The following is a 26,901-nucleotide window of genomic DNA, read 5'->3' as shown; positions in this document are numbered from 1 at the left end:
AATAATAAAGACAACATGTTCTACTCTCTGCCACTGAAATATTACAGAAAGTTTTGAAACAATAATAATTTATTCGATGGAATACAACTGATATTAAAACATCTCTGTGGCTGTGAGTTTGCTACCGCCAGTAACTCCTTCAATCAAGTGCTTGAGGCGAGTCTCTGCTGAACGAGTGGTTGAGATAATTTCATCTCGGTTAAATCTATCGACAGGTGTATTTTCGAGAATGTCACTAAGCTTTTCTGTAACTCTTTCCAAATCTTCTTGAAGGTATTCGAATAAATTCTTTTCTTGACCTTCTTCAAGATAATATCCGTACACATAGGTGTATTTAAGATTACCTCTACATTCAATAAGAGTGTTGACAGCTTTTTGAATGTATTCTACGTCTACCCACGAGCTGTACTTATTCATCTGAGTCAATTCTCTCATCTTTTCTTCAGTCTTTTCACGCAATTGTCGCTCAAACTTTTGAGACTTGTCATGGTTGGCATATCTGGTGAAATAGTGCATGTATTTCTCAAGAGCAGCACGAGCTGATTCTCTTTCATCTTCATGCAATTTCTTCTTCAAGTCTTCTGGCTTGTACTTGTTGCATTTGTAGTAACCACCAGTTTCACTTCCGTGGGTGGACCAATCATCCATGCAAACCCAACAGAATTCATGCTATTTGGCATTGTGGTTCTTTTGAACACATTTCCACCATTTGAAGAAAACTTACCTTACACTGGGAACAGGTCATGTGGTTACATCCTCCGTTCTTTTCAATTGATCTGTTACATTTTGGACAGTCCTATAAGTAGGGAATAAATATTGATGAGTACGAAGGAGATCATTCCGATTATGTATTGCGAAATAGGGCATAAATATATTGATGAGTACAAAGGTATGTATAAGAAGGCAATCGATATGCGATGTATGAATAGATCGATCAATCAAATAATAACAATAATTAATATTATAAAATCCACAAAGGCAGTCACAAAATATTCAATACATTATGATGACAGGATAAAAGTAAAACAGGACATTATGTCAATTCGTATTACATACCTTTGTGTTGGCTGTCAACCAAGTTGCCGTTTCCGATTCGTCTTGTTCCTTCTTTTTCCAGGCTTTCAACTGTGCACATGTTGCTGGAACGTGAGCCTCACATGAACATTTGAAACAAAACTTTTGGTTACAATGGCCACACTGAACAGCATCGACAGTAGTCTCAGGACAAAAGACAGCTCTACCACAATTTGGAGTTGGGCACCACTTGATTCTAGGATTGTCCTCAACAAAACTTCTCACCAAATATTTGGAATAAATTTTGTAGCTTTCGGGAGGGACCAATTCTTTCACTAAAGCTTCAATAATCAAGGTTGTACATCCTCTCTCTAAGCAGCTTGCTGTCAAGCAAGCATTTCCATTATTGATGGCTGTGATTAAGTGCTGCCTCCAACAGTCCTGGCAAAAATAGTGTTTGCAAGCCATAGCCAACATATTTGAACCATCATAGGTATCAAAACAAACACTACATTCATATTCTTTTCCGGGAACGCCCTGATAAATTTTGAAATCGTTCACATTGATGTTTGCTTTCTTTATCACGCGTTCCTTATTTTCGAAAAAGTCATTCCAAAGTTTTTCCTTGTTCCAGTCGTAACTTCTCAAAAGAATACCGCAGGCGCCCACAGGAACACCAAGAACGTTCGAAACTTCATTCACTAATTCTTGTTGTTGTTGAATTAATTGATCGGGATCGAGAGTGATAAATTGAATTTCCTTCATTGTGATTGGATTTTCCTCCAGTGCAGGAGATGTTGGTGTCAAAATTTCAACTTCTTCCTCTTCTTGGAATGGTTCATCCTTTCCTTCTTCTAATTGCGCAAGTAATTCCTCTCTGGTTACACCCATTTCTTGTAACTCTTCTTCGGTCAACAATTCAATTTCCTCTCGGGTCAAGGTGGTATCACCATCCATAATGTCAATATCATCGTTCATATTAGACATCTTTTATAAAAAAAGCAGTGAAGAATTTGTTGTTGTTGATGTAAAAGAAGACAAAATTGTTGTGATCAAAATTTAAGTCGCTCTTTGAGAGAGAAACAACAAGACGGTATTTTTGATTTTTTTTTAGAATTTTATTATGTTCACACCGATTTTACAATACAAAGAACTATCATCATTAATTGAATGAACTGTTTGTGCTGGTTGAGTCCTTCTTTTCGTCCTTAAGTTGACTTCTTCTAATCCATTCTTTGGATAGCTTTAAAGAGTTGATTGAGTCAGCTCCAAACGAAAAGTTGGGAGTTAATGGTAATGTGGAGTTGTTTTCGTTCAGTCCTCCGTCTAGAATGGTAACTGAGGTCTTGCTTGAAAACAAGCCTTGAGGAGGAATGTCGCTGATTCCAGACTCATTTGTGATATCTTTTCCATCGTGATTGGTTGAGATTGTTGTGATTAGATTCTCGTTATCTTCATCAAATTGTAAAGATCCGTCTCCAACAAACATCAATGGTTCAGAAGCTTGATCCATCGATAAATTGAAATGATTTGTTTTCTTGTTGGCTTGATCGTTGGTGACAGGTTTTTGAAGGGCCTTAATTTTAATTCCTTCCTTAGCTCCAAAAGAAAATTCCTTGGGTATTGTAATTTGGTTTCTCCATTTCTCTCCTGTTCTAAAAACTTTCTCTAGTTCAGATTTCTTTTCTCTAGCCTGTCTCTGACGTTTTAAAAACTCTTCAAAACCTAATGGATCACCAGAGCTTTTGGGAGAAGGCAACTTCAATCGTTGGGTGTTAGGAGAAAATGTGCATCCTTCCATCTCTTTACTTTCGACCTCCATCTTTCCTTTGAGAAGTTTCTGACGTCTTCTCATTTCCCATATCATGGTTCTATCCTCAATGTTCTTTCCTTTTACATGGATTTTGTTGATGGTTTTAGCAACATCTGGTGTAAAGGTGCACCCTTCGAGTTCTTTTTCCATCAGTTCTTTCTTTTTCTCTTCAATTTTCTTTTGAGTGTTTGATGTTTTTTTGTACATTTCGTACAATCTCTGTTCAAACCCTATATGTTGTTTGCTCAGTTCAATTTCTTCCGATTTCTTGTTAATTTGAGGTCTAAAAGTATAATGAGATTCGTCTAAAAGACGTGGAGAGGTCGGAGGTTTGGAGGATGGCGAAAACAATCTTTCCTTTGATGTGGTCGGTAATCGGGATGCAATTTCTAACGAAAGAGAATTGAGTTCAGGTTTGTGCGAAAGATCTTTGCTTGCTTCATTTGGGCTCCTTGGTGAGCTGTAATTGTACATGCCTTCATAGTTTCTTCTTTCAATTTCTTGTTGCTGTCTTAGGTCGTCCATTTTGAAACTCATTTCAAGGAATCGGTCGTGAGAGTTATTACTTCTGAGAAGCTCTGCTGCATGAGAATTGATTTTGTCTGACATGTTCTCATTACCTGAATGGCTGTTCGTATTCTCCTCCTGTTCCAAAGTCATTCTTCTTCTCGCCTTAATGTAATTCACCAACCTTAAAGTTCTTGGATTCAACGTGCTCCTTGAGATGATAATATTCCATAATTATGAATTAAAGAGAATATAGTAATCAGGGTTCTCAACTAACATGATCATTACATACTTCTGTGTTTCGTCTTCGTGATCATCAAGGCCCTGCATTCTGTAGAGGTCGAATATTTTTTATTTTTTAACGGCTTTATTGTTGCAGCACCATCTTTTCCTCGCTTTCTTTCTGTTCTCTCCATCCATTTTGAACCAGCCGATCAAAGCTGCCAAATATTTTCTCCTTATCAGGAATATCGAGGTTAGTTAGAATGGCATTAATTTTCGTCATACTTTTGGGCAGTTTCGGAATGGGGTTTTCTTTTGTCAAATCCTCGCTGGAAGTACAATGAGCAAAAATACAACAATTTTCATCCTTCAATTTACATCCTTGCACAAATGTTTTATACCAAAACTCTAGTTCTTTCACGTGATTGATGTTAGAAGGGTTATATACAATTAGGCATGCGGAAACATCTTTCATGATGGCAGGCCAACAATTTTCAAAATTTCGATCGCCCGAAACATCCCACAATTCGACAGAAACTTTTTCCATGGATGGCATCTCTCTCTCGCACTCACAAATTCTCAGTCCCATCGTTGGCCTATATTCATTTGAAAACTCTTTGTATCCGCTTAGAAAATTGCAAATAGCACTTTTCCCACTCTTCTTTGGGCCAACAACCAGAACCTTTATTGATTGCTCAGAGGTCATTATTTTTTTGGAGAATGTTATTTGAACTACAAAAGGCGGGCTTGGTGTTCGATCAAAATGTTGACATTTTTGTTTTGGGATTAGATGAAAATGAAATGTAAGGGGATCTTGTAATGAGAGAACAGCTTCGTCGATTCTTTTCATCATAAAACAAGGATTGAAACCATGAGCACCTAACACGTGTTAGAAAACAAAAAATTAAAAATAAAAATGAGCACATCTTTTTCATCGCCATCGGCTTGCCCGAATTCCACCATCACCACTCGTCTACGAAGGACACCAACATCTCGCAACATCACCACAACCCTACTATTTATTTCCATCTTGATCATTGTATTTTTCATTGTTCAGTCACATCAAAATGTAGTGGAAAAAACGAAAAAAAGCCAAGATTCGGAACAAGTAGAAGAAGAAAGCATCAAGAAGGAACCTAAAGTCATCATATTGAACGCAAATGATGACGAAAATGCTCTCGATGATATACCCGAAGACTTACGAGACCGACTTAAACTGGTTTTGGGTCAAATCAAAAATCAATTTGGGCAATCCAAAGACGATCAGTCTGCAACAACTTCGAAGAGTGCAGCTTCGAATGTTGAGACAAAACCTGCCACAACATCAAAGGCAACATTTGATGAGATTAACTTCAATTTTGTTGCGGAAGATTACAATACTATTAGCTATGATGAAATCACAAAACCACTCGACTATTCTTCATTCTTAGAGCCAAATGAATTAGTACCATATAAAAGAAAACAGGAAGTTAGGATCACCTACCGTAGAAAGCTCATGTCAAAAAGAATTGATGCAGAGAAAAAAAAGAGTGGCCAAGAACCAACAAACAATGAAGAAAGCTTGACCTCCAAATTATTAGAGGCAAAATCAATATTAAATCCCGATCTTGAGAGGTACAACAAAGAAGAAGTAGCAAAAGCAATTCATATTTATGAGAATGTATTAACTGAAGACAAATCTAATGCCGTTGCAATGTATAATTTAGCTACTGTGTATAAGGTATGTTCTAATTATTTTTACTCTAATTATGTGACATTTATTCACTGTTCAAATTCATCAAAAGACCGATAAATTCGGATTTAGAAATTTCACCAAGAGCAAAATGTATTATGTTCTCTCTGCTGCTCTAGGAAATTCAATGGCTCAATTTGAGACAGCCTTGCTCTACAGCAACAATTTAATTACAGAGAAAGATATTTCAAATGTAAAGCAACTTTTGATCGATTTGTATGGACAACCTGCTGAAATGAAGAAAAAGTACAGCATCATTTTCAACAACTTACCACAAAAATTGGATAACACTGAATCAATAGCTCTGTTGTATTTATTTTACAGCTCTTTAGATGGAACCACTGGGGCGAATATTGCGCTCGGTTATAGACATTTATTTGGACATGGTGTTCCAAAGTCATGTAAAACTGCAGCATTCTATTATGTAAAGGCAGCAGAAGATGTTGCAGCTGAATTCGAAGATAGTAAGATGCCATTAATTGATCATGTTCGATTGAATGATGAAATTGCAATTCACAACAAACAGTCTCAAGAAGATATTATGGACTATTACCAATATTCAGCAAGCAAAGGATCGTCCTCTTCAATGCTCGTTGTTGGTTATGCGAACTTGTATGGAATTAGAGGAGTGGAACAAAACGTGGAAGCTGCACGAAGACTTTTCGAGCAAGCAGCTGAGGCTGGAGAATATGAAGCATATGGTGCCTTAGGTAATATGTTTTGGAAAGGAGATGGAGTGATAAGAAATAACGAAACAGCTTACAAATACTTCAAGAAGGGAGCAGATAAAAAAGATCCATCCTCTTTGAATGGACTTGGAAAAATGTATTTGGAGGGAGCTATTGACCAGGAAGGAAATGTCATCATTGAACAAGATTATGAGAAGGCAGCTGGTTATTTTAACAAGAGTGCTGCCCTTGGCAACTCTGAAGCTCACTACAACATTGGTATACTCTTCATGGAAGGAAAGGGAGTCAGAAGATCATACAAGCAAGCTTTTCAACATTTTGCGATTGCAGCACAACATGGACAGGTGCTTGCAAAATACCAACTCGGTAATATGCACCTGTATGGACTGGGAACGAACCCTAATTGTGATGTTGCTGTGAAATTCTACAAATCAGTTGTAGAGAAAGCTTCGTGGACATCCGTTATGGAAACAGCATTTGAAAACTATGTAAATGGAGAAGATCAACATACTGCCCTGTTACTTTATATGCAAGCTGCAGAGTTAGGAATTGAAGTTGGCCAAGCAAATTTGGCTTTCATGTATGATAGAGGATATGGTCTTGAAGAAATTATTAAGGATTTGACTGAGGAAAAGCAAGAATTGTTAAAGTTCAAGGGAGCCATTAAGTGGCACCAACATGCTGCCGAGCAAGGAAATGTGGATGCATATGTTAAAGTGGGAGATTATTACTATTATGGATCTTCGGCATTGACTTCTTCGTCCTCTGCTGAGAATTTGGAACAATCATACGAAAAAAGTCTATACTTTTACAGAAGGGCAAAAGATCTCAACAATGCTCAAGCCATGTTCAACTTGGGATATATGCATGAACATGGAAAGGGTTTGCCACAAGATTTCCATTTGGCAAAACGACACTACGATATGGCTGCAGAAGCTGATCCAGTGGCTTATGTTCCAGTATTGATGGCTCTTGGCAAACTTTATGTGCACTGGGGATTTTCTCTTGCCAAAGATTACATTTCTAATTTATTTACCATTAATGGTCAAGACGACTCATCTCTGGACGATGACGATGATTATCCTGCTTCATTTTCAGAGTTATTCAAGGGTTGGATCGCCAGTTATGAGGACTATCTGTTCGCTCTATTAATTGGAGGATTTTTGTTACTGATATTTGTGAGGTATATTGTCACCATTCAAGCTCAAACTCCCACCAGGAGAGGAGTAAGAACAGCGACACAGGCCAATGATCAGCATCAAGTGGAAGAAGGCGCTGAGGAGCAGCATCACCACCACCACGAATAAAGTTTGCGCCAAAATTTGATTTCTTGCCACTACAAAATAAAGAAAAATGCAACAACAACAACGAGGCTCATACAACAACGAAGACATGTTCGTTGGTCATACATCGCTGACCAATCTGAATATACTTCTTCAAAATATATTTCTTCCGTTTTTATCGGATTCCACCTCACATGATGAAGACACTCAAAAGTACAATGAAACTCTTCAAACAGTACATTCGCTCAACTCTGACTTTATATCTCATCTCAAGAAGTTCAGTGGTCAGGTTGGGCATACTGTAAAGCAACTATCAGGAGAGGTTATCATTGATCTTCCGGATGTTCATCTTGATGATGACCCTAAAACTGCAGCAGAGGATGAGCATGTAAGTAGATGAGAGGATATTTGATTGCTAATTCATTATGTTGTGTTAGATTGTTGCGAAATTGGAGGCTTGTCTCAGCAATTGGACTCAATCAATCAATGCTCTCTTGGAAAAAGTTGTAAATCAAGAGAGAGAAGGAGAGGTAAGTTAGCAGTCAAAGCAACAAAAAATATCAATAATATTCTTCATCAACTATTTTCAGGGTCCTTTGTCGGAAATTGAATACTGGAGGACAAGGCATGCCTCTCTGGGAACGATTTGGGAATCTTTGAACAGTAAAACTGTAAAGAATGCAATTGAAGTTTTGAGAATTTATGATGCTCAGCTATTACCCGGTTTTGATGATCAATTTCAAGAATTGACGAAACTTTATATGGAAGCCAAGGAAAATGTGAAGTTTTTACAAACACTCGAAAGACATTTCAAGAATATTTCTCAAGCAAGAGGATCATTAACACCAATTTCCGATACGCTTCCATCTATGATGAATGCAATTCGAATGGTTTGGGTCATCAGCCGATACTATAATACCGATAAGAGAATGATTCCATTGATGGAACTAATTGCAAAAGAAATTTGCACAAAAGTTGCTCAATATATCAATCTAGAAAGTAGTTTAGATGTAAATAATTTATTTAACAATCCTTTGAAACTAAGTGAAAAACTTCTTGAAGGTGCTGAAGTTCTACAAAAATGGAAGACGGTATGTGATAGTTGGTGTTATTTTTCTCGACTTACAATTTGGTTGGTTCATGGTTTGATAGACCTACTTTCAAGTGAGAGAAAAAATTGAAAATACAAGCAAAGATGAACGTTGGCACTTTGAAAAAGACTCTCTCTTTGAAGAATCAGATTACATGTCTGAAAGATGTTACGAGTTGAAAGAGCTTGCCCTATTTATTGCTAGATATAAGACCTTTTTAGGTCCAGAGCTAAGAAGTAAGTACTCATGTCTCATGCAAGTTTGGCTCTTAATAATTCTTGATAGATATCACTGGTGAAAGTGGCATTGATGAGATTTTAGAGAGACTCAAAGATTTAATTCTACCATTCCAGCAAATATCTCATTTAATTTTTAATAGAGCATATCAATTGAAGTGGATTGAAGTTTTCAAACAATTCAAAGAAAATAGTGAGGAGATTAAAAATCAAACAAATCTATTTATTGACAAGAGTTTCAAGAAGCTTAGATCTGCTGAGGGAGCATTTAGATTGTTGCAAGATGTAAAAAAAATCAATAGTCAGGACAAAGATTCTATCAACCAGAAAATGATGCTCAAATCGATAGATATTCTTGAACGATACGGAGAGGAAGTTGACAATATTTATCAAATATTCACGAATGAAAAGAAGAATCCTCCAAGAACAAAAAACATGCCACCTGTTTCTGGTGCTATTTATTGGTCTCATTCTTTATTTGAGAGAATTAGAAAACCTATTGCCCTGTTTTATGAAGCCCCAGACATGCTAAATACTGATGAAGGAAAGAAAATATCTTCCAAGGCAACCAGTATTGCAAAAGAAATCAAAGAGTTTGAAGAGTCAAAATTTAAAGAATGGAAAGCAACTGTTACCGAAGATACAATCAAGTATCTGAAAGGAAACATCCTTGCTAGGGAAGGAAACAAAATTATTGTAAATTTTCATCCTAAACTTTTGTTATTAATTCAAGAAACGAGATATTTGGACAAGCTGGGAAAGAAAGTTCCTGATATTGCTTTGAATGTTACTCTACAGGAAGAAAAATATCACAAATATATTGAGAACTTGAAAAGTATGATTGATAACTTCATCACTGCTAAAGACTCATTGGACTCTGCAGAAGAAAAAGTGTTGACTCCGCTGATAACTCGGTTGAAAAAGATTCTCGAGCCAGGATTTTCAGTACTAAATTGGAATTCTTTGGGTATTGATGAGTTCATCAAAAGATGTAATTCTGAAATTTCAGATTTCCAGTCTATTGTTCAAAAGATGCAAAGAAATGCATCAGTGATTCGATCGCTCATTCAACAGCTAAAAAGTCCATTTTTGACAAAACCTGAAATTAGAACTGAAGAGACCATGATGTCTCTTGCGGAGCTTGTAGAGACCATAGAAAAATCTGTTGAACAAAAGAGTGCAAGTCTTGCAAAGAAATACAAAACCATTGGACAAACACTCTTAAAAATTGAAGGAGATCTCATTAATAGCAATGTAATTGAAAGTGAGAGCAAGTCTGCTACAGGTAGAGAAAAGATTCTTCAAGGTTATTATACTCACTGGGAAAAGCGTATTTTTAAAGCACTAGTTAAAAATGTGTCTTCCAGCATTGATGAGCTGATGGATCTACTTTATTTGAGCAAGAAGAAAAAGAATCAGCCATTAGTCACAAAACGTCAAATACCCTTGATCAAAGTGAGCGTTTCTCTTTATCACAAGTCCATCACTATTAGTCCTGGCCTAGATGACATTTCAGATATGTTAGACAGAGTTGTAAATTGCTCGGTAAATGCTACCAAACAGTTTGTAAGATGGTATAGCGGAACATGTCACGAAATCACGAATATTGAGGTGAAAACCGAGAAAGATGATCAAATAGATCCACAGGCCATCATTGCGAATCATTTCTCATTCTTTAATGACATTTTGCAAATTCCTGTCATTACAAAAAAGATGCTGTTGTTGAATAATGGTATTCAAAAGACATTAACTTCCATTCAGCGTTATGTAAATAATTATTCTAAATATCAAGAATATTGGAAAACTCCAAAAGAATTGGCAATGGAAAAGTTTGGAAGCAAGGATCCATCTTGGGACAGCTATTACAAAAAATTAGAAGACTATCACAAGTTGCATGAAGATATTCAATCTCACTCAAAACAGGTTAAGGACTTGGATTTCATTAGAATTGACTCCACATCATTTGTGAAATCATTTACTGAGGAGTTGAGAAAATGGATTGAAGCTATGGCAAAGTTATTGAATACAAATATTAAGCCAAAACTACTTGCACTGAATGAAAGAATTGACAAATATAAAGAAGGGCTCGGTCAAGAAATCGTGGAGCTTGACGACTTACGAAAAGTATTGTCAGTGATGGATGAAGCTAGATCAAACTCGGTAGACATTGAAAGAGATTACATGGAGGTTGAAGATATTTATCATACCATGCTATCATATTCGGTAAAGATACCTGCAGATGAACTAGATTTAGTTTATTCATTGAGAATGAAATGGAATGCTCTGTTATCTTCAGCCAAAGAGATGGAACAACAGCTTGTTCCACAGAAAGAGAAATTTACATCAGAAACTCGCAATAGAGTGGAACAATTTAAGATTGAAGTTTCTCAACTTAAAGAAGAATTCGAGAATGGACCAGGTAATCCAAACGTACAGCTTGAAGATGGACTTGCCCAAATGGAAGTATTGAAAGAAAAACTTGAGGAAAAGAGGAAGATAAGAGATTATCTTGTTCAATCAGAAAAGTTATTCGATCTTCCAATAACGCCGTATCCTGATTTTGTTCAATTAGAAAAGAAAATATCAAAGATTGGAAAGATTTTCGATATTTTCGGAGACTGGCAAAAGAAAGTATCGAAATGGTCTCGTACTCTTTGGGTGGAAGCTCCTATTGAAGAAATGACAAAAGAAACTGCAAGATTCTCCCAAATATTGATCAGCAAGAAAGAATTCCCTCAGGAACTTCAGGAATTGCATGCTCATAAAACCTTTAAAAGCAAAGTGAAGCATTTCCAAAAAACCATTGAGCTACTGTCTTGCCTAAAGAGCGAGGCATTGAGAGAAAGACATTGGGAACAATTAATGCAGGCAACAGGTAAAAACTTTGATATTAACCCATCGACATTTACCTTGAAGAATTTGATTGACATGAATCTATATGAATACGAAAATAGTATCAACGAAATCACTGAATCTGCCAACAAAGAACTTGATGTCGAAAATACAATCAAAAAGGTTGCTGAGGTATGGAGAAACAAAAAGTTTGAACTTAAAAAACATGTTAGAGATAATGAAGATAGAGGGTTTGTTCTTACGGCCGTTGACACTATTAAGGAGCAGCTAGAAGAGGACACAGCAAACTTGGCTGCAATCTCGGGAACTCAGCATTCTGTTCCATTTGCTGCAGAGTTGAGCAAGTGGGAAGGAAATTTATCCAAGATTGATGAAGTAACTTCATTATGGATAGATGTCCAAAGAACATGGATGTATCTTGAAATCATCTTTATTGGGTCTGAGGACATCAAAGATCAGCTACCCGAACAGGCTAAAGCATTTAAAAAGATCGATGGTGAATGGGCAAAGATTATGGCTGAAACAGCAAAGAATAGAACTGTCCTTGAAAATTGTTGCCAGGGTGATAACAGATTAGCAATTTTATCTAGTCTACAGGTTAGGCTGAATGAATGCCAAAAGGGATTGAATAACTATCTTCAATCAAAAAGAAACGCCTTTCCTCGATTTTTCTTCATTTCTGATGATGAATTATTAAGCATCTTGGGTAGTTCTGATTTGAATGCTATTCAAAAACACATTGGTAATCTATTCGAAAATGTTGGAAGTTTAATTTTTAAGCCAAATACCAACCTGGTTGTAGGTATGAGATCTAAAGAAGGAGAGGAATTCAATTTTGATAAACCTGTACGAGCAGAAGGGTTTATCGAAAAATGGCTAACTGCAGTCCAAAACGAAATGAGAAAAACACTTAAAATTATCATGAAAAAAGCTGTATACAATTATCCTTCAAGAGATAGAATTGAATGGGTAAAAGAAAATCTTGGAATGATTGGCTTGTGTGGCTGTCAAATTTGGTGGACATGGGAGGTGGAGGACGCTTTTAGAAGAGTCAAGAACGGAGAAAAAATGGCAGTCAAATCGCTTGCAGTTCAACTCACTAAACAATTGAACAATTTGGTTGATGAAGTGAGAACTCCTCTCCAATCTCAGATTAGAAAAAAGATCACAACTATGATTATTATTGATGTGCATGCAAGAGATATCGTCGATAGACTGGTCAGAGACAGTATTCTTGATGAAAGAGAGTTTGACTGGGAAAGTCAGCTTAGATTTTACTGGGACAAATCTGCCAATGACGTCAAAATCAGACAATGTACAGGAGAATTCGTTTATGGTTATGAATACATGGGCCTAAATGGCAGACTTGTTATTACTCCATTGACCGATAGATGTTTCATGACCTTGACTCAAGCTCTTACGTTCAACCTTGGTGGATCCCCATCAGGACCTGCAGGTACTGGTAAAACTGAAAGTGTGAAAGACTTGGCAAAGAGTATGGCACTTATTTGTATTGTATTTAACTGTGGTGAGGGCCTTGATTATAAGGCTATGTATATGAACTTTTGTGGCTTGTGCCAGACAGGAGCATGGGGATGCTTTGATGAATTTAACAGAATTGAGTTACCTGTACTTTCTGTTGTTTCCACTCAAATTAGAGAAATTCAAAGCGCTCTCAAGTCGAAAAAGGAAGAGTTTAGATTCGAGGAAGTTGATATTAAGCTCGATAGTAAGATTGGTATTTTCATTACGATGAATCCTGGTTATGCAGGGCGAGTTGAGCTTCCTGATAATCTTAAAGCTTTATTTAGACCATGTGTGATGGTGGTTCCAGACTTGGAAATTATTTGTGAAATTATGTTATTCTCTGAAGGATTTAATACTGCTAGAGTTTTGGCAAGAAAAATGACCAAACTATATGAATTAGCAAAAGGCCAACTCTCAAAGCAGCATCATTACGACTGGGGCTTACGTCCATTAAAGTCTGTGTTGGTTGTTGCAGGTAGATTGAAGAGAGAAAACCCAGAAAAGAGAGAAGACGAGTTATTGATGAGAGCTTTACACGACATGAACGCTCCCAAGTTCGTTTATGAAGACACGCCACTCTTTGAGGATTTGTTGAATGACCTATTTGTTAACATTGCATATGAAAGAGTTACCTATCCTAAACTCTACAAAGCAGTCGAGGAAAGTCTTGTTGAGAAGGATCTCAAACTTTTGGAAGACGGATCACAAGTTGACAAAGTTATTCAAATTTATGAAACTCTCGAAACTCGTCACTCTGTTATGATTGTTGGAGAGACTCAAGGTGGAAAGACTGTCGCTTTCAATACTCTTTGTAGTGCATTGAAAAAAGCATTCAACTTTACCGTTAAACAGTTGGTTATGAATCCAAAGGCACAAAGTATTGCTGAATTACATGGTGTGTTAGACAAAGACACAAGAGATTGGACATATGGTTTATTATCCTACTACTTTAAAGAGCTCAACCAACCTTCCGAAAAAGCTCATGCTGAACGAAGATACCTTGTGTTTGATGGAGATGTTGATGCTGAGTGGGTAGAAAATATGAACTCTGTTATGGACGATAATAAGGTATTGACATTACCAAACGGCGAAAGAATAAGTTTATTGTATCCATTGTGTTCACTTCTTTTTGAAGTGGGCAACCTGAGAGTAGCTTCTCCAGCAACAGTTAGTCGTTGTGGTATGGTCTATGTGGATCCAAAGAATTTAGGCTTTGAACCTTTTATTTGGACATGGTTGAATCATAAATTGAAGAAAGATCATCCAGAAAAAGTTGAGGTATTACAACGATTGTTTGAAAAATATGAGAAAAGTTGTATTGAATATGTCTTGAAGGGTATTGACTTGGATGGATCTTTCACAGAAAGAATCAAAACCTCTATTGTTATGAATTCAGTTTCATTTGTTTCGCAACATTGTAATATTTTAGATTATATTTTTGCTGATCCTGAACAGAACACTGACGACGAAAGAGAGCTTGAATGTCTTTTCATATTTGCTCTAGTTTGGTCGGTAGGAGCTGTAATTGTTGACTCAGATAGAAAGAGATTTGACGATTTTGTTAAGAAGATTACAAAATGGAAACCGGTAGACAATGGCGAATCACTCACAGATCACTTTGTTGGTGCAGGATGTTGTCCATCCAGATTAACCTTGTATGAATACTTCTTTGATGTCAAGAGTCACCAATGGAAGCCATGGAAATTGATTGTTCCAGTATATCAACCACCAATTAATGGACGTTTTTCAAGTATTATCGTTCCTACCATTGATACTGTTCGCTACACTAGTTTCCTTCAAACATTTGTTACATTGGGCAAGCCAGTGTTGTTTGTTGGCTCATCAGGAACTGCAAAGACTGTCATGATCAAGAACTTTGTGAAAGACGTTACAGAAAAGAATGAAAAGCTTACCAGCCTCTCAATCAACTTCTCAAGCAGAACTTCCAGCTTAGATTTACAAAGAACAATTGAAGACAACATTGAGAAGCGTGTTGGAGATAATTACGGACCTTTACAACAAAAGAAGATGATCGTTGTTATTGATGATATGAATATGCCAAACTTTGACAAGTACGGTACCCAACAACCAATCGCCTTATTGAAATTGATGTTAGAAAAACATGGTTTCTATGAACGCAAAACGCAAAATCTAGCGTTTATGAAATTACTAGATATGCAATATGTTGCAGCTATGCAACCTACATTTGGTACTAATGCCATTGATCCTAGAATCCTTTCGAAGTTCAACATTCTTAATGTTTCATTTCCATCTGATTACTCTATTGAACATATTTATAACTCTATTTTGTCTCATCATCTCAGTAACTTTAATCCAGAAATTCAAAACATTGGTCCAAAGATTACTGCTTGCACCATCAAACTCTACAAGAACTTAGTTTCAAGTCTTCCTCCTACTCCTGCGAAGTTCCACTATTTATTTAACTTGCGAGACTTGAGTAGAATTTATGAAGGATTGTGCTTATCCACAATTGACAAACAAAATGATATCGCAAAATTTGTTAGGTTATGGAGAAATGAGTGTTTGAGAGTTTTCCACGATAGATTAATTTCAGCTGCCGACAAAAATCTTACTATTTCGGCAATTGAAGATGAAGTGAAAACATCATTTGGATCTGTTGCGGAATCAGTGCTGAAGAACCCAATTGTATTTGGAGACTTCCTGGACTTCCAGGACCCAAACAATGCAAGACTGTATGAAGATCTTGTCGACTATGACAAGATAAAACCTGTGATTGAAGATGCAATTAATATTTACAATGAACGACCTGGTGTTAAAAAGCTTGATCTTGTAATGTTTGAAGATGCTCTCGAACACTTGACAAGACTATTAAGAATTGTTAGAATGGACAGAGGAAACGCCTTGCTTATTGGTGTAGGAGGGTCTGGAAAGCAGAGTTTAAGTCGACTTGCATCGTTCGTAGCTGGTTATGAGCTGTTTGAAATTAAATTGACAAGAGGATACAACGAAACACAGTTTAGGGATGACTTGAAGACGCTTTACAAAAAGCTAGGTGTAGAGGACAAAAAGGTTTTGTTCCTTTTTACGGATGCTCACGTTGTAGAAGAAGGATTCCTCGAATTTATCAATAATATGTTATCATCTGGTGTTGTTCCTGCCCTATTCGAAGACAATGAAAAAGAAGAACTATATTCAAGCGTTGCCAAGGAGATCAAATCTACCAATATCATTCCAAGCAAAGAAAATATGTGGAATTACTTTATTAACAAGTGTAGAAATAATTTACATATTGTACTTGCGATGACACCTACCGGAAGTACTTTGAGAGTACGTTGTCGAAATTTCCCTAGTTTAGTTAGCAGTACTACCATTGATTGGTTTACCTCTTGGCCTGCACAAGCCTTAAAAGAGGTCGCCAATCAGTTTTTGTCAGACGACTCTGTTCCACAAGATTTATTAGATGGCATTAATGAACATATGATATTTGTCCATCAAAGCGTAGAAAGATATAGTTCCAGATTTGCCCTCGAATATAGAAGATACAATTATGTCACACCAAAGAATTACTTGGACTATATTAATACGTATAAACGTCTTCTGGCTGAAAATAGGAACAAAATTGACGAAATGATTAAAAGATTGGAAGGAGGTCTAAAGAAACTGAGAGAAGGCAAAGACGAGGTGGAAGAAAGAAAGAAAGAGCTTTCTGAGGCCTCTGCAATTTTAGAGAAAAAATCTATAGAAAATCAACAGTTACTTCAAGTGATTTCGGAGAGATTGGCAGAAGCGTCTGAGCAAAGTAAGCTGCAACAGGAACGTGAAGAAGAAATCAAGAAGGAGTTGGAAAATATTCAAAAGCAGAAGATCGAAGAAGAAGAAAAGCTTGCAGTTGCAGAACCTGCAGTTAGAGCAGCAGAAGAATCCTTAAAGAAGCTTGACAGAAATGCGATTACAGAACTTAAGGCATTTGCAAGCCCTGCACAAGTCATTCAAGATGTTGGTGCTTGTATTTATATTCTACTCGAAGATGAAACTCCTTCTCAAATTACATGGGTGAACGTAAAGTCCATCATGACTGAAGCGTTCTTCAATAGACTTGTTACATATGACAAAGGAAGACTTACTTCTAACAAGATCAATCGTATCGAACAAATATACAAAAAGAATGGCGATTCAATGAAACCAGAGGAAATTGGTAAAGTTTCAAGTACTCTTGCAGAAATTGTCAAGTGGGTCAATTCCATGCGAGAATATTATCAAGCTATGAAAGTGGTTAAACCTATTAGAAAGAAAAAGGAAGAAGCTGAAAAGAAGTTGGCATCCTTTACCGAGCAACTTGCTTCAATCAAGTCTAAATTGGAACAACTCAAGCAAGACATTGCAGAATACAAGGTTAAATACCAGAATGGTCAAGAAGAAGAGAAGAATTTAATGGAGAAGAAGCAAAACATGGAAGCTAAACTCATTGCAGCCAATAAGCTTATTGAAGGACTTGGTTCTGAAAGAGAAAGATGGGCTCAGCAAATTCATGAATTATCTGAAAAGAAGAACAGACTCATTGGTGATTGCTTGATATGTTCTGCCTTTTTGAGCTACACTGGTGCCTTCACAGTCGATTTTAGGAAAGAAATGATGCAAGAATGGCTAAATGAAGTCAAAGAAACAAACATTCCCATCACTTTCCCATTTGACATTGAGGACATCTTAACAGACGACGTGCAAAAGAGTCAATGGGCTTATGAAGGTTTACCTTCCGACAAAATTTCAACACAAAATGGTATCTTAACCACCCATGCATCTCGTTTTCCAATTTGTATTGATCCCCAATTACAAGCTGTTAAATGGATCAAGAACAAAGAAAAGAATATCAAGATTTGTTCATTTAGCGACTCCGATTTCATGAGAAAGATTGAAAATGCTATGAAATATGGTGAAACCATTCTATTTGAGAATGTGGATGAAGAAATTGATCCAATGATCGATCCTGTGCTCGATATGGAGATTCGAGGAAAGAAGAGAATTGTGAGAATTGGAAGCGATGAAATTGATGTAGATCCAAAATTCAAACTTTATATGTGTACTAGACTATCTAATCCTCACTACACTCCAGAAATTGCTAGCAAGACCACCATTATTAATTACAGTGTCACAGAAGAAGGTCTTGAAGAACAATTACTGAATATTGTTGTGAATCATGAAAGACCAGAATTAGAAGAAGCAAGAAGGGACTTGGTACAAACAATGAGTGAAAGCAAGGCTCTATTGCAACAATTAGAGGCTAAGATATTGAAAGAACTTAACTCTTCGAGTGATGGTACTTTGATTGATAATGTGGAGTTGATCAAAACATTAGAAGAAACTAGAAACAAAGTCCGTGAAATTAATACTAAGATTATTCAAACGAAACAAAACGAGAAGGATAACTTCAAAGCCAGACAAGGTTATAGGCCAGCAGCTAAGAGAGGAACCATTCTCTACTTTGTTCTTTCAAGTCTGTCGAACATCAACTCCATGTATGAATATTCATTGTCTTCATTCTCGCAAGATGTGTTTGAAACATCGCTCTCAAGAAGTCAACCTTCAAGAATGTTAGAAGGAAGATTGGACAATATTATTGACTATTTGACCAAGTCTGCCTATAGTTATACCTGTGCTGGCTTATTTGGTGTTCACAAGCTATCTTTCTCTTTACAGATTGTACTCAAGATTATGCAGAGTGAAGAAAGACTTGATCCTCTCGAATTTAACTTTTTCCTTAAAGGAGATATCTCTATGGGTCTTGAGAAACCAAATCCTTTCCCTGAATGGATTGCCGAGGGAGGATGGAAAGATTTACTTAAACTTTCAAAGATTTCTGAATCGCTGCAAGGACTGGCGGATGATGTTGTCAATAATCCAAAATGGAAGGAATGGTATGATGCTCCTGAACCTGAAAAACTGCCACTTCCATCAGAAAAGTTCCAATCGGCAAGCTCTTTCCAAAGAATGTGTATTCTTCGTTGCCTAAGGCCTGACAGAATTGTTGTTGCTGCAACAAGCTTTATTGCAGAGGAGATGAAGAGTGAATACTTTGTTAAACCTCCAGTTCTGACATTTGACAATATTTTCAACCAAAGTTCGAAGCTTTCACCAATTGTTTGTATGATCAGTCCTGGATATGATCCTGCAAATGACATTATTAAGCTCTCCAATGAGTTAGACAAGCGTGTCAAGTACATTTCTTTGGGTGAGGGTCAAGGTGAAAAGGCCTTAGCTCTATTAGAGAAGGGTATTTCTAAAGGAATGTGGGTGCTTTTACAAAATTGTCACCTATTAGTTGATTGGATGAAAAATGTGGAGCACGTTCTTGAGAAACTCGATAAGGACAAAGTACATGACGAGTTTAGACTTTGGCTCACCACTGAAGTTACTCCAAAATTCCCAATTGGTATTCTTCAAAGATCTCTCAAAGTGGTGACGGAACCTCCGAATTCATTGCAACTTAACATGAAATCAACATTCTCTAACATTTCCAATGCTGAGCTAGATGAATGCACACACAAGGCATTCAGACCATTGGTCTATGTCCTTTCCTATTTCCATGCTGTAATTCAAGAACGAAGAAAATACGGAAAGATTGGTTGGAATATTCCTTACGACTTTAACAAGTCTGACTTTGATGTCAGTTTTAGTCTTATCAAAACTTATCTCAATAAGGCAGCCATGTACAATGATCCTATTCCATGGGATAGCTTAAAATACCTTGTTGGTGAAGCCATGTACGGAGGAAGAGTTACAGATAAATTCGACAGAAGAATTCTTACAACCTATCTCAATGAGTACATGGGAGACTTTTTATTTGATGCTTTCCAACCATTTAGATTCTACAGTGATGATGAAATTACTTATGAATTGCCACCTATGGAAAGAGAAAAGACGATAGGAAAACAGAATGTGATTGTACCACTTGGAGTTGAGGACTTTATGGAATTTATTGAAAAGAATATCAAGTTGACCAACTCTCCATGTGTATTTGGATTGCACCAAAATGCAGAAATTGGATATCTCACTAATTCTACGAGTAATTTGTGGTCTGATCTGATTTCACTTCAAGTGGGCGCTCATAGTGGTGGATCTAAGAGTGAAGGAGAAGAATATATCAAATCAGCTTTAAGTATAATTCCTGAGCCATTCGATCGAGAAGAAGTTCAAGCAAAGATACTTCAAAAGTCATCCAAGCTCACACCAATTCATGTTGTTCTCTTACAAGAAATTGATCGCTGGAACACTCTCGTTGGAGTCATGAAAAGATCATTAATTGATTTACAAAAAGCTTTGGCTGGAGAAATTGGTATGAGTGAAGAATTGGAACATTTGAACAATGCCATTAACATTGGTGTTGTACCCAAGTTGTGGAAAGATTATGCTCCTCAAACCAAACTCAATCTATCCTCTTGGTTAGAATATTTCAAAGAAAGACATAAGCAATATGTGGAATGGATTCGAACAGGTGAAGATCCAATTGTTATTTGGTTGAGTGGTTTGCATGAACCAGTGTCATACATTACCGCACTTGTTCAAATGACATGTAAAAAGTACAAGTGGCCTCTCGACAGAACCACTGTCACAACACGAGTGACTGAATTCTCCCATTACATAGACATTAAGACCAAGCCAGTAGATGGATGCTATGTGAGAGGATTATTCCTTGAGGGAGCTGCGTGGGATCCAAAAGCTCATTGCTTGAGAACTCAAAAGCCAAAACAACTCAGAGAAGAGTTGCCAGTACTTGAAATTATTCCAACAGAAAATTCCAAGGTTAAAGTACAAAATACTTTCCACGCTCCAGTTTATTATACCTCTGATCGAAATGATGCAGGAAATAAGGGCCTCGTATTCGAAGCAAATTTACAAACAGAAGAGCATGAAAGCATTTGGTCATTGCAAGGTGTTTGTATCACTTTAACTTAAATAACATTAAATTATTGTTTTGTTTCAACAAATCGATGGAATTTGAATCTGTGTAATAGTTCCATTAAGGCTAGAAGTTGTTTCGCTCAAGTCCATTCAAGTAGAGTTCTTGAACTTTAGAAAAAGGACGCAAAAGTTAGTGTTAGTGTTTATTCACAATACATTTGTTTGCATTGTTGTTCCTTTTAAGAAGAAGCGCCAAATGCTTCAACGCAGAATCCTTGACACTCAAACCTCTGTACAAGGGTCTAATTTTTGCAAGCTCCAACACAGAGTTTGACAGCACAGAAGCAACCGACTCTTCCAAATATTCAACCACTCCTAAATTAGGCCACTCTCGTTGTCGAACGGGCAATTTATCAGGGAGTGGAAGATTCAAATATTTCCAAGGAGTTTGCATAAATTTAATTCTTCCCTCACTCGAATAAGTCCTAAAGAGCTTTCCCTTATATTCAATCGAGTGGACACTCTTTCCCCACATGATAATTCCAATACTCAACAAAATTGGGCAAAATCCCTTATATTCAAATTTGTAAGCAATTTCATCATCGTATTCTTCTTCACGAAGGGCGTCCACTCCCTTAAGGACCAAATCATTGACTTCTCTTGGAAGATCAGAGGGAAAGTTTTCTTCATGTTTGGTGTACTTTTCTGGATTGGAAAGGAACTTTTCCAACGCTGCACCATCATTCATACAATAAATTCTTTGAGAGTAGAGACATCGATAAACATGTGATCGATCAGCAATTGTGTCACAAAGAATACCTTCTTCCACAAATTTCACAGGACAATGGGTTTTAAATTTTGATAAATGTTCTGTGAAGAAGGAATTGCAAAGTCCCACATCATGAATAGGCGCTGCAAGTTCCATACTTGTTTTCAATTGGAATAAATATTGTTTTGAGAGAGTACTTGTCACAGCTCTCTGAATATTAGACACAAGTAACCATTCAGGTAACATTGGAAGACGACATGTGGTAAATGGTCGTTCAATTTCGAATAGAGTTTCAATTTGTCGTTCTTCTTGAGTGAACATCTCCCTATTGCAGTTCGAACACAGTTTGAATCTTTGTACTTCATTCAAATAGGTCAATACTTACTTGTCATTATGTAAAAAAAAGACCTTGTCAATAACTTCGCCCCTGAGTGATAATTCTTTCACGTCTTCGAATGAAAGATAAATGCCATCCATGACATAACCTTTCACTTGACAATCAAAATGTTGGACTCTCAATTTTAACAACTCTACAAGATCTTCCAATTCTTCTTTCGATCGAACCTCTCCTTCAATGGATCTTAATCGGTGACCCAACATGGTATCGTACTGCTTGAAAGTATTTACAATTTCGTTCATATTAATATATACACAACCAAGATTTTCTGCAACCTTCTTTGCAACACTTTGGCGTTTCTCTTGATCCGTTCCGAGGATTAAAATCTTGGGTCGGAACGTATGGTCATCCACAGATTGTTCCATGTAGAATTTTCTGTTTTTCAAAAACATGTCTCGAGATTTTTCAGTTCGGAAGAAGAAGACCCTATTGTTGACAACCACTGGGAATGAAAGTTCTGGTTTTGGAGGCTCAGGTTGTTTTTTCTTACTTTCCTCTTCTCCATTCTCTTGCTCTTCTTGAGTAACATCCTCACCTCGGTTGTCTTCATTTTCTTCTTTCTCTGTTGGTTGTTCTTCATTTTCCTCCATCTCGTCTTGATTGTTGTTTGTTGGCTCCTGTGGTCTGGTTGTCACTTGAGGTGACTCTTCTGGAATTTTTACAATATAGTCATCTTCTGCATGACGTAAAGTGAGAAAATGTTGTTGAATCTTTGGAAATTCTTCACTTTGAATAATTCTTTCTACCTTGTCAAAATAAGAGAATCCTAACTTCTTTTTACCCTCATTAATCAAATTAATTGCAATTTCATGAGTGCATGGTGCTACAAAATCAAACAAAGGTTTTCTATCCATAAATAATTTGATAAAATCTTCAAGAGTCTTTTGGAACAATCTCTCTGGTTTTGTAGAGTCTATATCGCGGACGACAAATCGTTTTCCTTGATATCTAGAAATAATTTCTTCAATCTTTTCTACGGAATCTGTGTATGATTTTTGTACCTCTTCCATAATTTCCTCCTTTGTTTTAACTACCTCTTCCTCCGCTTGATTCAAATGTTCTTCTTCTTCCTCGTTTTCTGTCTCTTGTTTCTTCTTTTTTAATCTTCTTTCGATTTTATCCTTTTCGGCCTCTTTTCTCTTTTTAACTTTTCGTTCTAAAACCATTTTCTTATACTCAGAATTGTGTTGTTCAAATCTACTTTTGACAAGATTTTCCTCAGATACTTTAAAATTCAACAACACCGTTGGATAAATTCCAATTTCATCCAGAATGCCAAGTAATTGTTCTATATTCTCTCCAAATGGAATAGAAGTGAGAATATAACCATGGCTGTACTTTTCTTCTTGGAGGATAAGCTTGAAAATATGGCACATTCTTCTCATCTTTTTTTCTTGCTTGGCTGCTTCGTCCTCTGCAACTTCTTGATTGTCGTCTTCATCCTCTTCTTCTGGTTTTTCTTGTTTTGCGGGCTCCATTGGTTTCTCCAATTCTTCAATGTACTTCTTTACTGACTCGTATCTTGACCCTTCATTTTCAATAAAGGATTCTTCAAGCTTGATCACTGATAATTTGGTCATCTTGGAGAGTCTTTCTCCAAAGGCATTCTGATCACCAGCACTAAGGATCCAAATATTGATGGATGAGAGGTTAAGGTCTTGTGTGTAATGATGAGGTCGAAGAATGAAACGATCAACGCATTCCTGATTGTCAAACAAGTAATGCTTGTTCCTGTAACTCACACACAATGATGGATCTCCCTTGATCAATAACTTCTTCTCTTTCAAGGTGACAGGACAAAATAGACCAGAATAACCAAGCACTCTTTGTCGTAGCTCAGGAACAAATTTTAGCTCATCGTCTGCGCCCTCATTTTCTTCCTCGACTGCAGATCCTTGAGTGACCGATTCTTCTCTTTCAAATATCAAGTCTTCTTTTGGAATTTCAATTCCAGAGACAATAGACGCTTCAGAATAGAATGGATCAATTTGTTTTCTAATGTTAAATACTCCTTCCCATGTGCTGGTCAAAGAAACTTCTACAACCTTAATCTTTTTAGTTGCAAGTTGCTCTTCCTTGTCTTTGACGTACTTGACAAAATCAGCAACTTCTTGTGGATGTGATTTTTCAGCCTCTTCGTCCTCTTTTTCTGCTTGGCTTTCCGGAGCCTCAGCTTTTATCACAACTATACAAGTGGCTATCGATGCGCATGGGCTCTCAACGAGTTGTTTCAAATGATCGAAATGGTTAGAGGATGAACCTGCATTCACAAAAATACTTTTGGCAATATCTTCTGAATACTCTATAGAAGCAGGCTCAACATTCTCTTCATTCTCAGCTCCATTTGTGGTAGATTCTGGCTTTTTGGGCTCCTTTGGAAGTTGGGGTAACGTTTTAACATAATTTGTATAGATCTCTAACCCCGAGCATTCTACATCATAATTCTTCACCACTATTTTGGAGTTAGAAAGACAAACTGCAAAGAACAACAAACCTTCTTCATATATCTCTTTTCCTTCTTCCCCATTCCAAACAAATATTACCCTCTGTTTCTTTTGAGGCTTTCTCCTCAAATAATAAGACGGATTCGTCATAAATTCCTTTTGGTACTCTTTAGTTGACAATAAATAAATTCTACCTCTGAAAAGAACTGGATATGTACCCTCCACTATTGCTCTGTCAACTTGGAACCTAACAGGGCAGTACTTTTTCCAGCTGCTCCATTTGTATCCTTTCTCCAACGCTGCAGAGAGTTGTGCATGAGGGTCCTCCTCTTCTTCTGGATTGTCACTCGGCAACGATGCGCTTTTTGCAAGGATATTGGGAGAGGCTCGAACAATTCTCTGCAAAATGTTGAAAAATACATCATTTAAACTTTGGGATGAAGTATTCGAAGAAATAAACTTTGAATGAGTTTTAGCATTTTGAATAATCTCTTCCAATTCTTCTGGGTCAGAACAAACATCGTCCGAAATTTTTCTTTTCAAATAAAAGCTGTTCATCGTTGGTTATAGATGCTAATGATTCTAATGTGACACTTACTATTCGAGTCTCTCCATGAATTTTGTTTGTCTTTCTAGGGCTTTCTTTTTTTCTCGTTCCAATTTGGTTTCTTCGTCTTCAACAGGTTGTTCTTCCTCCTCTTCGTTTGGAGGCTCTTCACCCTCTGTTTCTTCCTCATTCTCTTTTGAGTCACCGTCTTCATTGTTTTCGTCTTTCTCTTGATTTTCTTTCATGTTGTTTAATTTTTGTGTTTCTAACAAACGTTTTTTTTCTTCTTTCAATTCTTGTTTTCTTCTCTCCTCTTCCATCTCGTTTCTCTCTTTTTCATCCTCTTCTTCAATTGTCTTTTCGAGCTCATCAATTCTTTTGGAAATTCTAGATATCATTTCTTGTTTTCGTGAGGCCTTTTCCTTTGAATCAAGTTCTAAATTAAGGACATATTTCGGTGGATATTCTTCAAGAGACTTTGAGAGTTCAGTTCTAACATCGTGACCAAGAATGCTTCCCCACTCAAGCGTATAGCCACGTTCAATAACAGAATCTGACATCAACCACTTTTTCAACATGTCCGTTATCACCGAGTTTGGGATGCTTCGATCCTCCCTTAAATGCTTTTCGATCTTTAAAGGAGAGATGAACATATTTAAGGTGTCACAATACTCAACTTACAGTCAATCCCATTTCGCTCTTTGCCATAAATTCCTCTTTGGCCATTTCTTGTAAATCTAATCTGACACAATTGAAATGTTGTGAAATTTTCTTTGCGATATTACCCTTTCCGCTGACTGCTCACAAAGAAATTAAAATTATAATCATCAACAAACAAAATAAATTGTACGTACATGACTCCCCCAATATTAGAAAACTCTTTGGTTTTTTGTTTACGTCTAGTATCATTTCGTCCTCACTGTCATAGCATAATTCTGGAAATGAAGACATCGTGTCGTCTCCTTCACGGAATGACAACTTGAGCAAACGTTCAAAATATTTGTCCATTGTTTTAATATGTTGTTGTTGGAAGGATGTGGGTTTACCTTTGATATTTAAAAGAATTTCGAGATCTAGAGAAGAATTAAAAGATATTAACGGATGAATTTCATCAATTTGTTTCAATTCCAACAAATCCGGTGATGATTGGAACATCTCCGTAAGGTTTTCATGGTTTTCGTCATTCTCATTTAGCTCCTCCACTTGTTGTTCAATATTTGTATGCTTCAAAATATACACAAGATCTGCATCAGAAATCTCTTCGGAATGAATTTTACCATCATTTAACAACTTTCGAATCAATTTTTCTCTGTATTTTGAACGGGCACATGTCTCACCATTTTTTACAACAGACAGACAAACATCTCGAAGAAAGTTGGCCCAAACAGCCTTATTCCATACAAGCGTGCAGAAGAAGGCCAATCTCTCGCAAAATCCAAAAAAGCTGTCATACAAAATTTTCGCCGAGTGTTTAGTAATTCTTAAAGTGATGGCTTGAATTATTATTTGAAACATGTGATGATTGTTGCTGCTGAACGAATGAATGATTCTTGTTGTCAACTCGTTCAACTCTTCCTGAGAGATGTGCTCAACAGCAATGCTTCTCTTCTTGGCTACTCTCCAAAGCTGCATGATCATGGAATTGTATGAAAAAGATAGACTCTAAATTGATACGTACTGTTCCGATGATTAGATCAAGCTTCCTCTCTACCTTTTGATACTCCCATTCAAACATGGGATTAGTAGTGGTCGGAGGTGTATTTTCTGTCATTTTTTTACGATTTGGGCGCCAACTCGTCACGAGAGAGGTTGCAATTATCGACCTACCCAAAAACAAAACATAAGCTCTCAATAATAAGAGAGAGTGTCATCTCTTCATTGTACATGAAGGTATATTTA

The 26,901-nt window shown here is 36.8% G+C and overlaps 6 protein-coding genes across 6 annotated transcripts; 2 read left to right on the top strand and 4 right to left on the bottom strand.

Annotated features, from left to right (window-relative positions):
* Positions 1 to 93: 93 nt before the first annotated feature.
* FDP41_005421 (uncharacterized protein) lies at positions 94 to 2,001 on the bottom strand (the record flags this gene model as incomplete). The annotated part of the gene is made up of 3 exons (XM_044708944.1): positions 94 to 669; positions 725 to 796; positions 1,057 to 2,001. 3 exons carry the CDS (start codon positions 1,999 to 2,001, stop codon positions 94 to 96), a joined length of 1,593 nt encoding a protein of 530 aa, XP_044560140.1.
* Positions 2,002 to 2,176: 175 nt separating this feature from the next.
* Positions 2,177 to 3,487, bottom strand: FDP41_005420 (uncharacterized protein; the record flags this gene model as incomplete). The annotated part of the gene is made up of 1 exon (XM_044708943.1): positions 2,177 to 3,487. The coding sequence occupies one exon, from the start codon at positions 3,485 to 3,487 to the stop codon at positions 2,177 to 2,179; it is 1,311 nt and encodes a 436-aa protein (XP_044560139.1).
* A 214-nt stretch (positions 3,488 to 3,701) lies between these two features.
* Positions 3,702 to 4,103, bottom strand: FDP41_005419 (uncharacterized protein; the record flags this gene model as incomplete). The annotated part of the gene is made up of 1 exon (XM_044708941.1): positions 3,702 to 4,103. The coding sequence occupies one exon, from the start codon at positions 4,101 to 4,103 to the stop codon at positions 3,702 to 3,704; it is 402 nt and encodes a 133-aa protein (XP_044560138.1).
* Positions 4,104 to 4,472: 369 nt separating this feature from the next.
* On the top strand, positions 4,473 to 7,284 carry FDP41_005418 (uncharacterized protein; the record flags this gene model as incomplete). Its single annotated transcript, XM_044708940.1, has 2 exons — positions 4,473 to 5,276; positions 5,341 to 7,284. The coding sequence occupies 2 exons, from the start codon at positions 4,473 to 4,475 to the stop codon at positions 7,282 to 7,284; spliced, it is 2,748 nt and encodes a 915-aa protein (XP_044560137.1).
* A 46-nt stretch (positions 7,285 to 7,330) lies between these two features.
* Positions 7,331 to 20,899, top strand: FDP41_005417 (uncharacterized protein; the record flags this gene model as incomplete). Its single annotated transcript, XM_044708939.1, has 5 exons — positions 7,331 to 7,648; positions 7,698 to 7,790; positions 7,851 to 8,351; positions 8,413 to 8,587; positions 8,637 to 20,899. The coding sequence occupies 5 exons, from the start codon at positions 7,331 to 7,333 to the stop codon at positions 20,897 to 20,899; spliced, it is 13,350 nt and encodes a 4,449-aa protein (XP_044560136.1).
* Positions 20,900 to 21,041: 142 nt separating this feature from the next.
* Positions 21,042 to 26,773, bottom strand: FDP41_005416 (uncharacterized protein; the record flags this gene model as incomplete). Its single annotated transcript, XM_044708938.1, has 7 exons — positions 21,042 to 21,939; positions 22,000 to 24,463; positions 24,506 to 25,005; positions 25,054 to 25,634; positions 25,684 to 25,799; positions 25,857 to 26,628; positions 26,681 to 26,773. 7 exons carry the CDS (start codon positions 26,771 to 26,773, stop codon positions 21,042 to 21,044), a joined length of 5,424 nt encoding a protein of 1,807 aa, XP_044560135.1.
* Positions 26,774 to 26,901: the final 128 nt, after the last annotated feature.

Source organism: Naegleria fowleri (assembly GCF_008403515.1).
Source record: "Naegleria fowleri strain ATCC 30894 chromosome Unknown tig44, whole genome shotgun sequence".
NCBI classification, from domain to species: domain Eukaryota; phylum Heterolobosea; class Eutetramitea; order Acrasida; family Naegleriidae; genus Naegleria; species Naegleria fowleri.
This window is presented reverse-complemented; position numbering and strand designations above follow the sequence as displayed.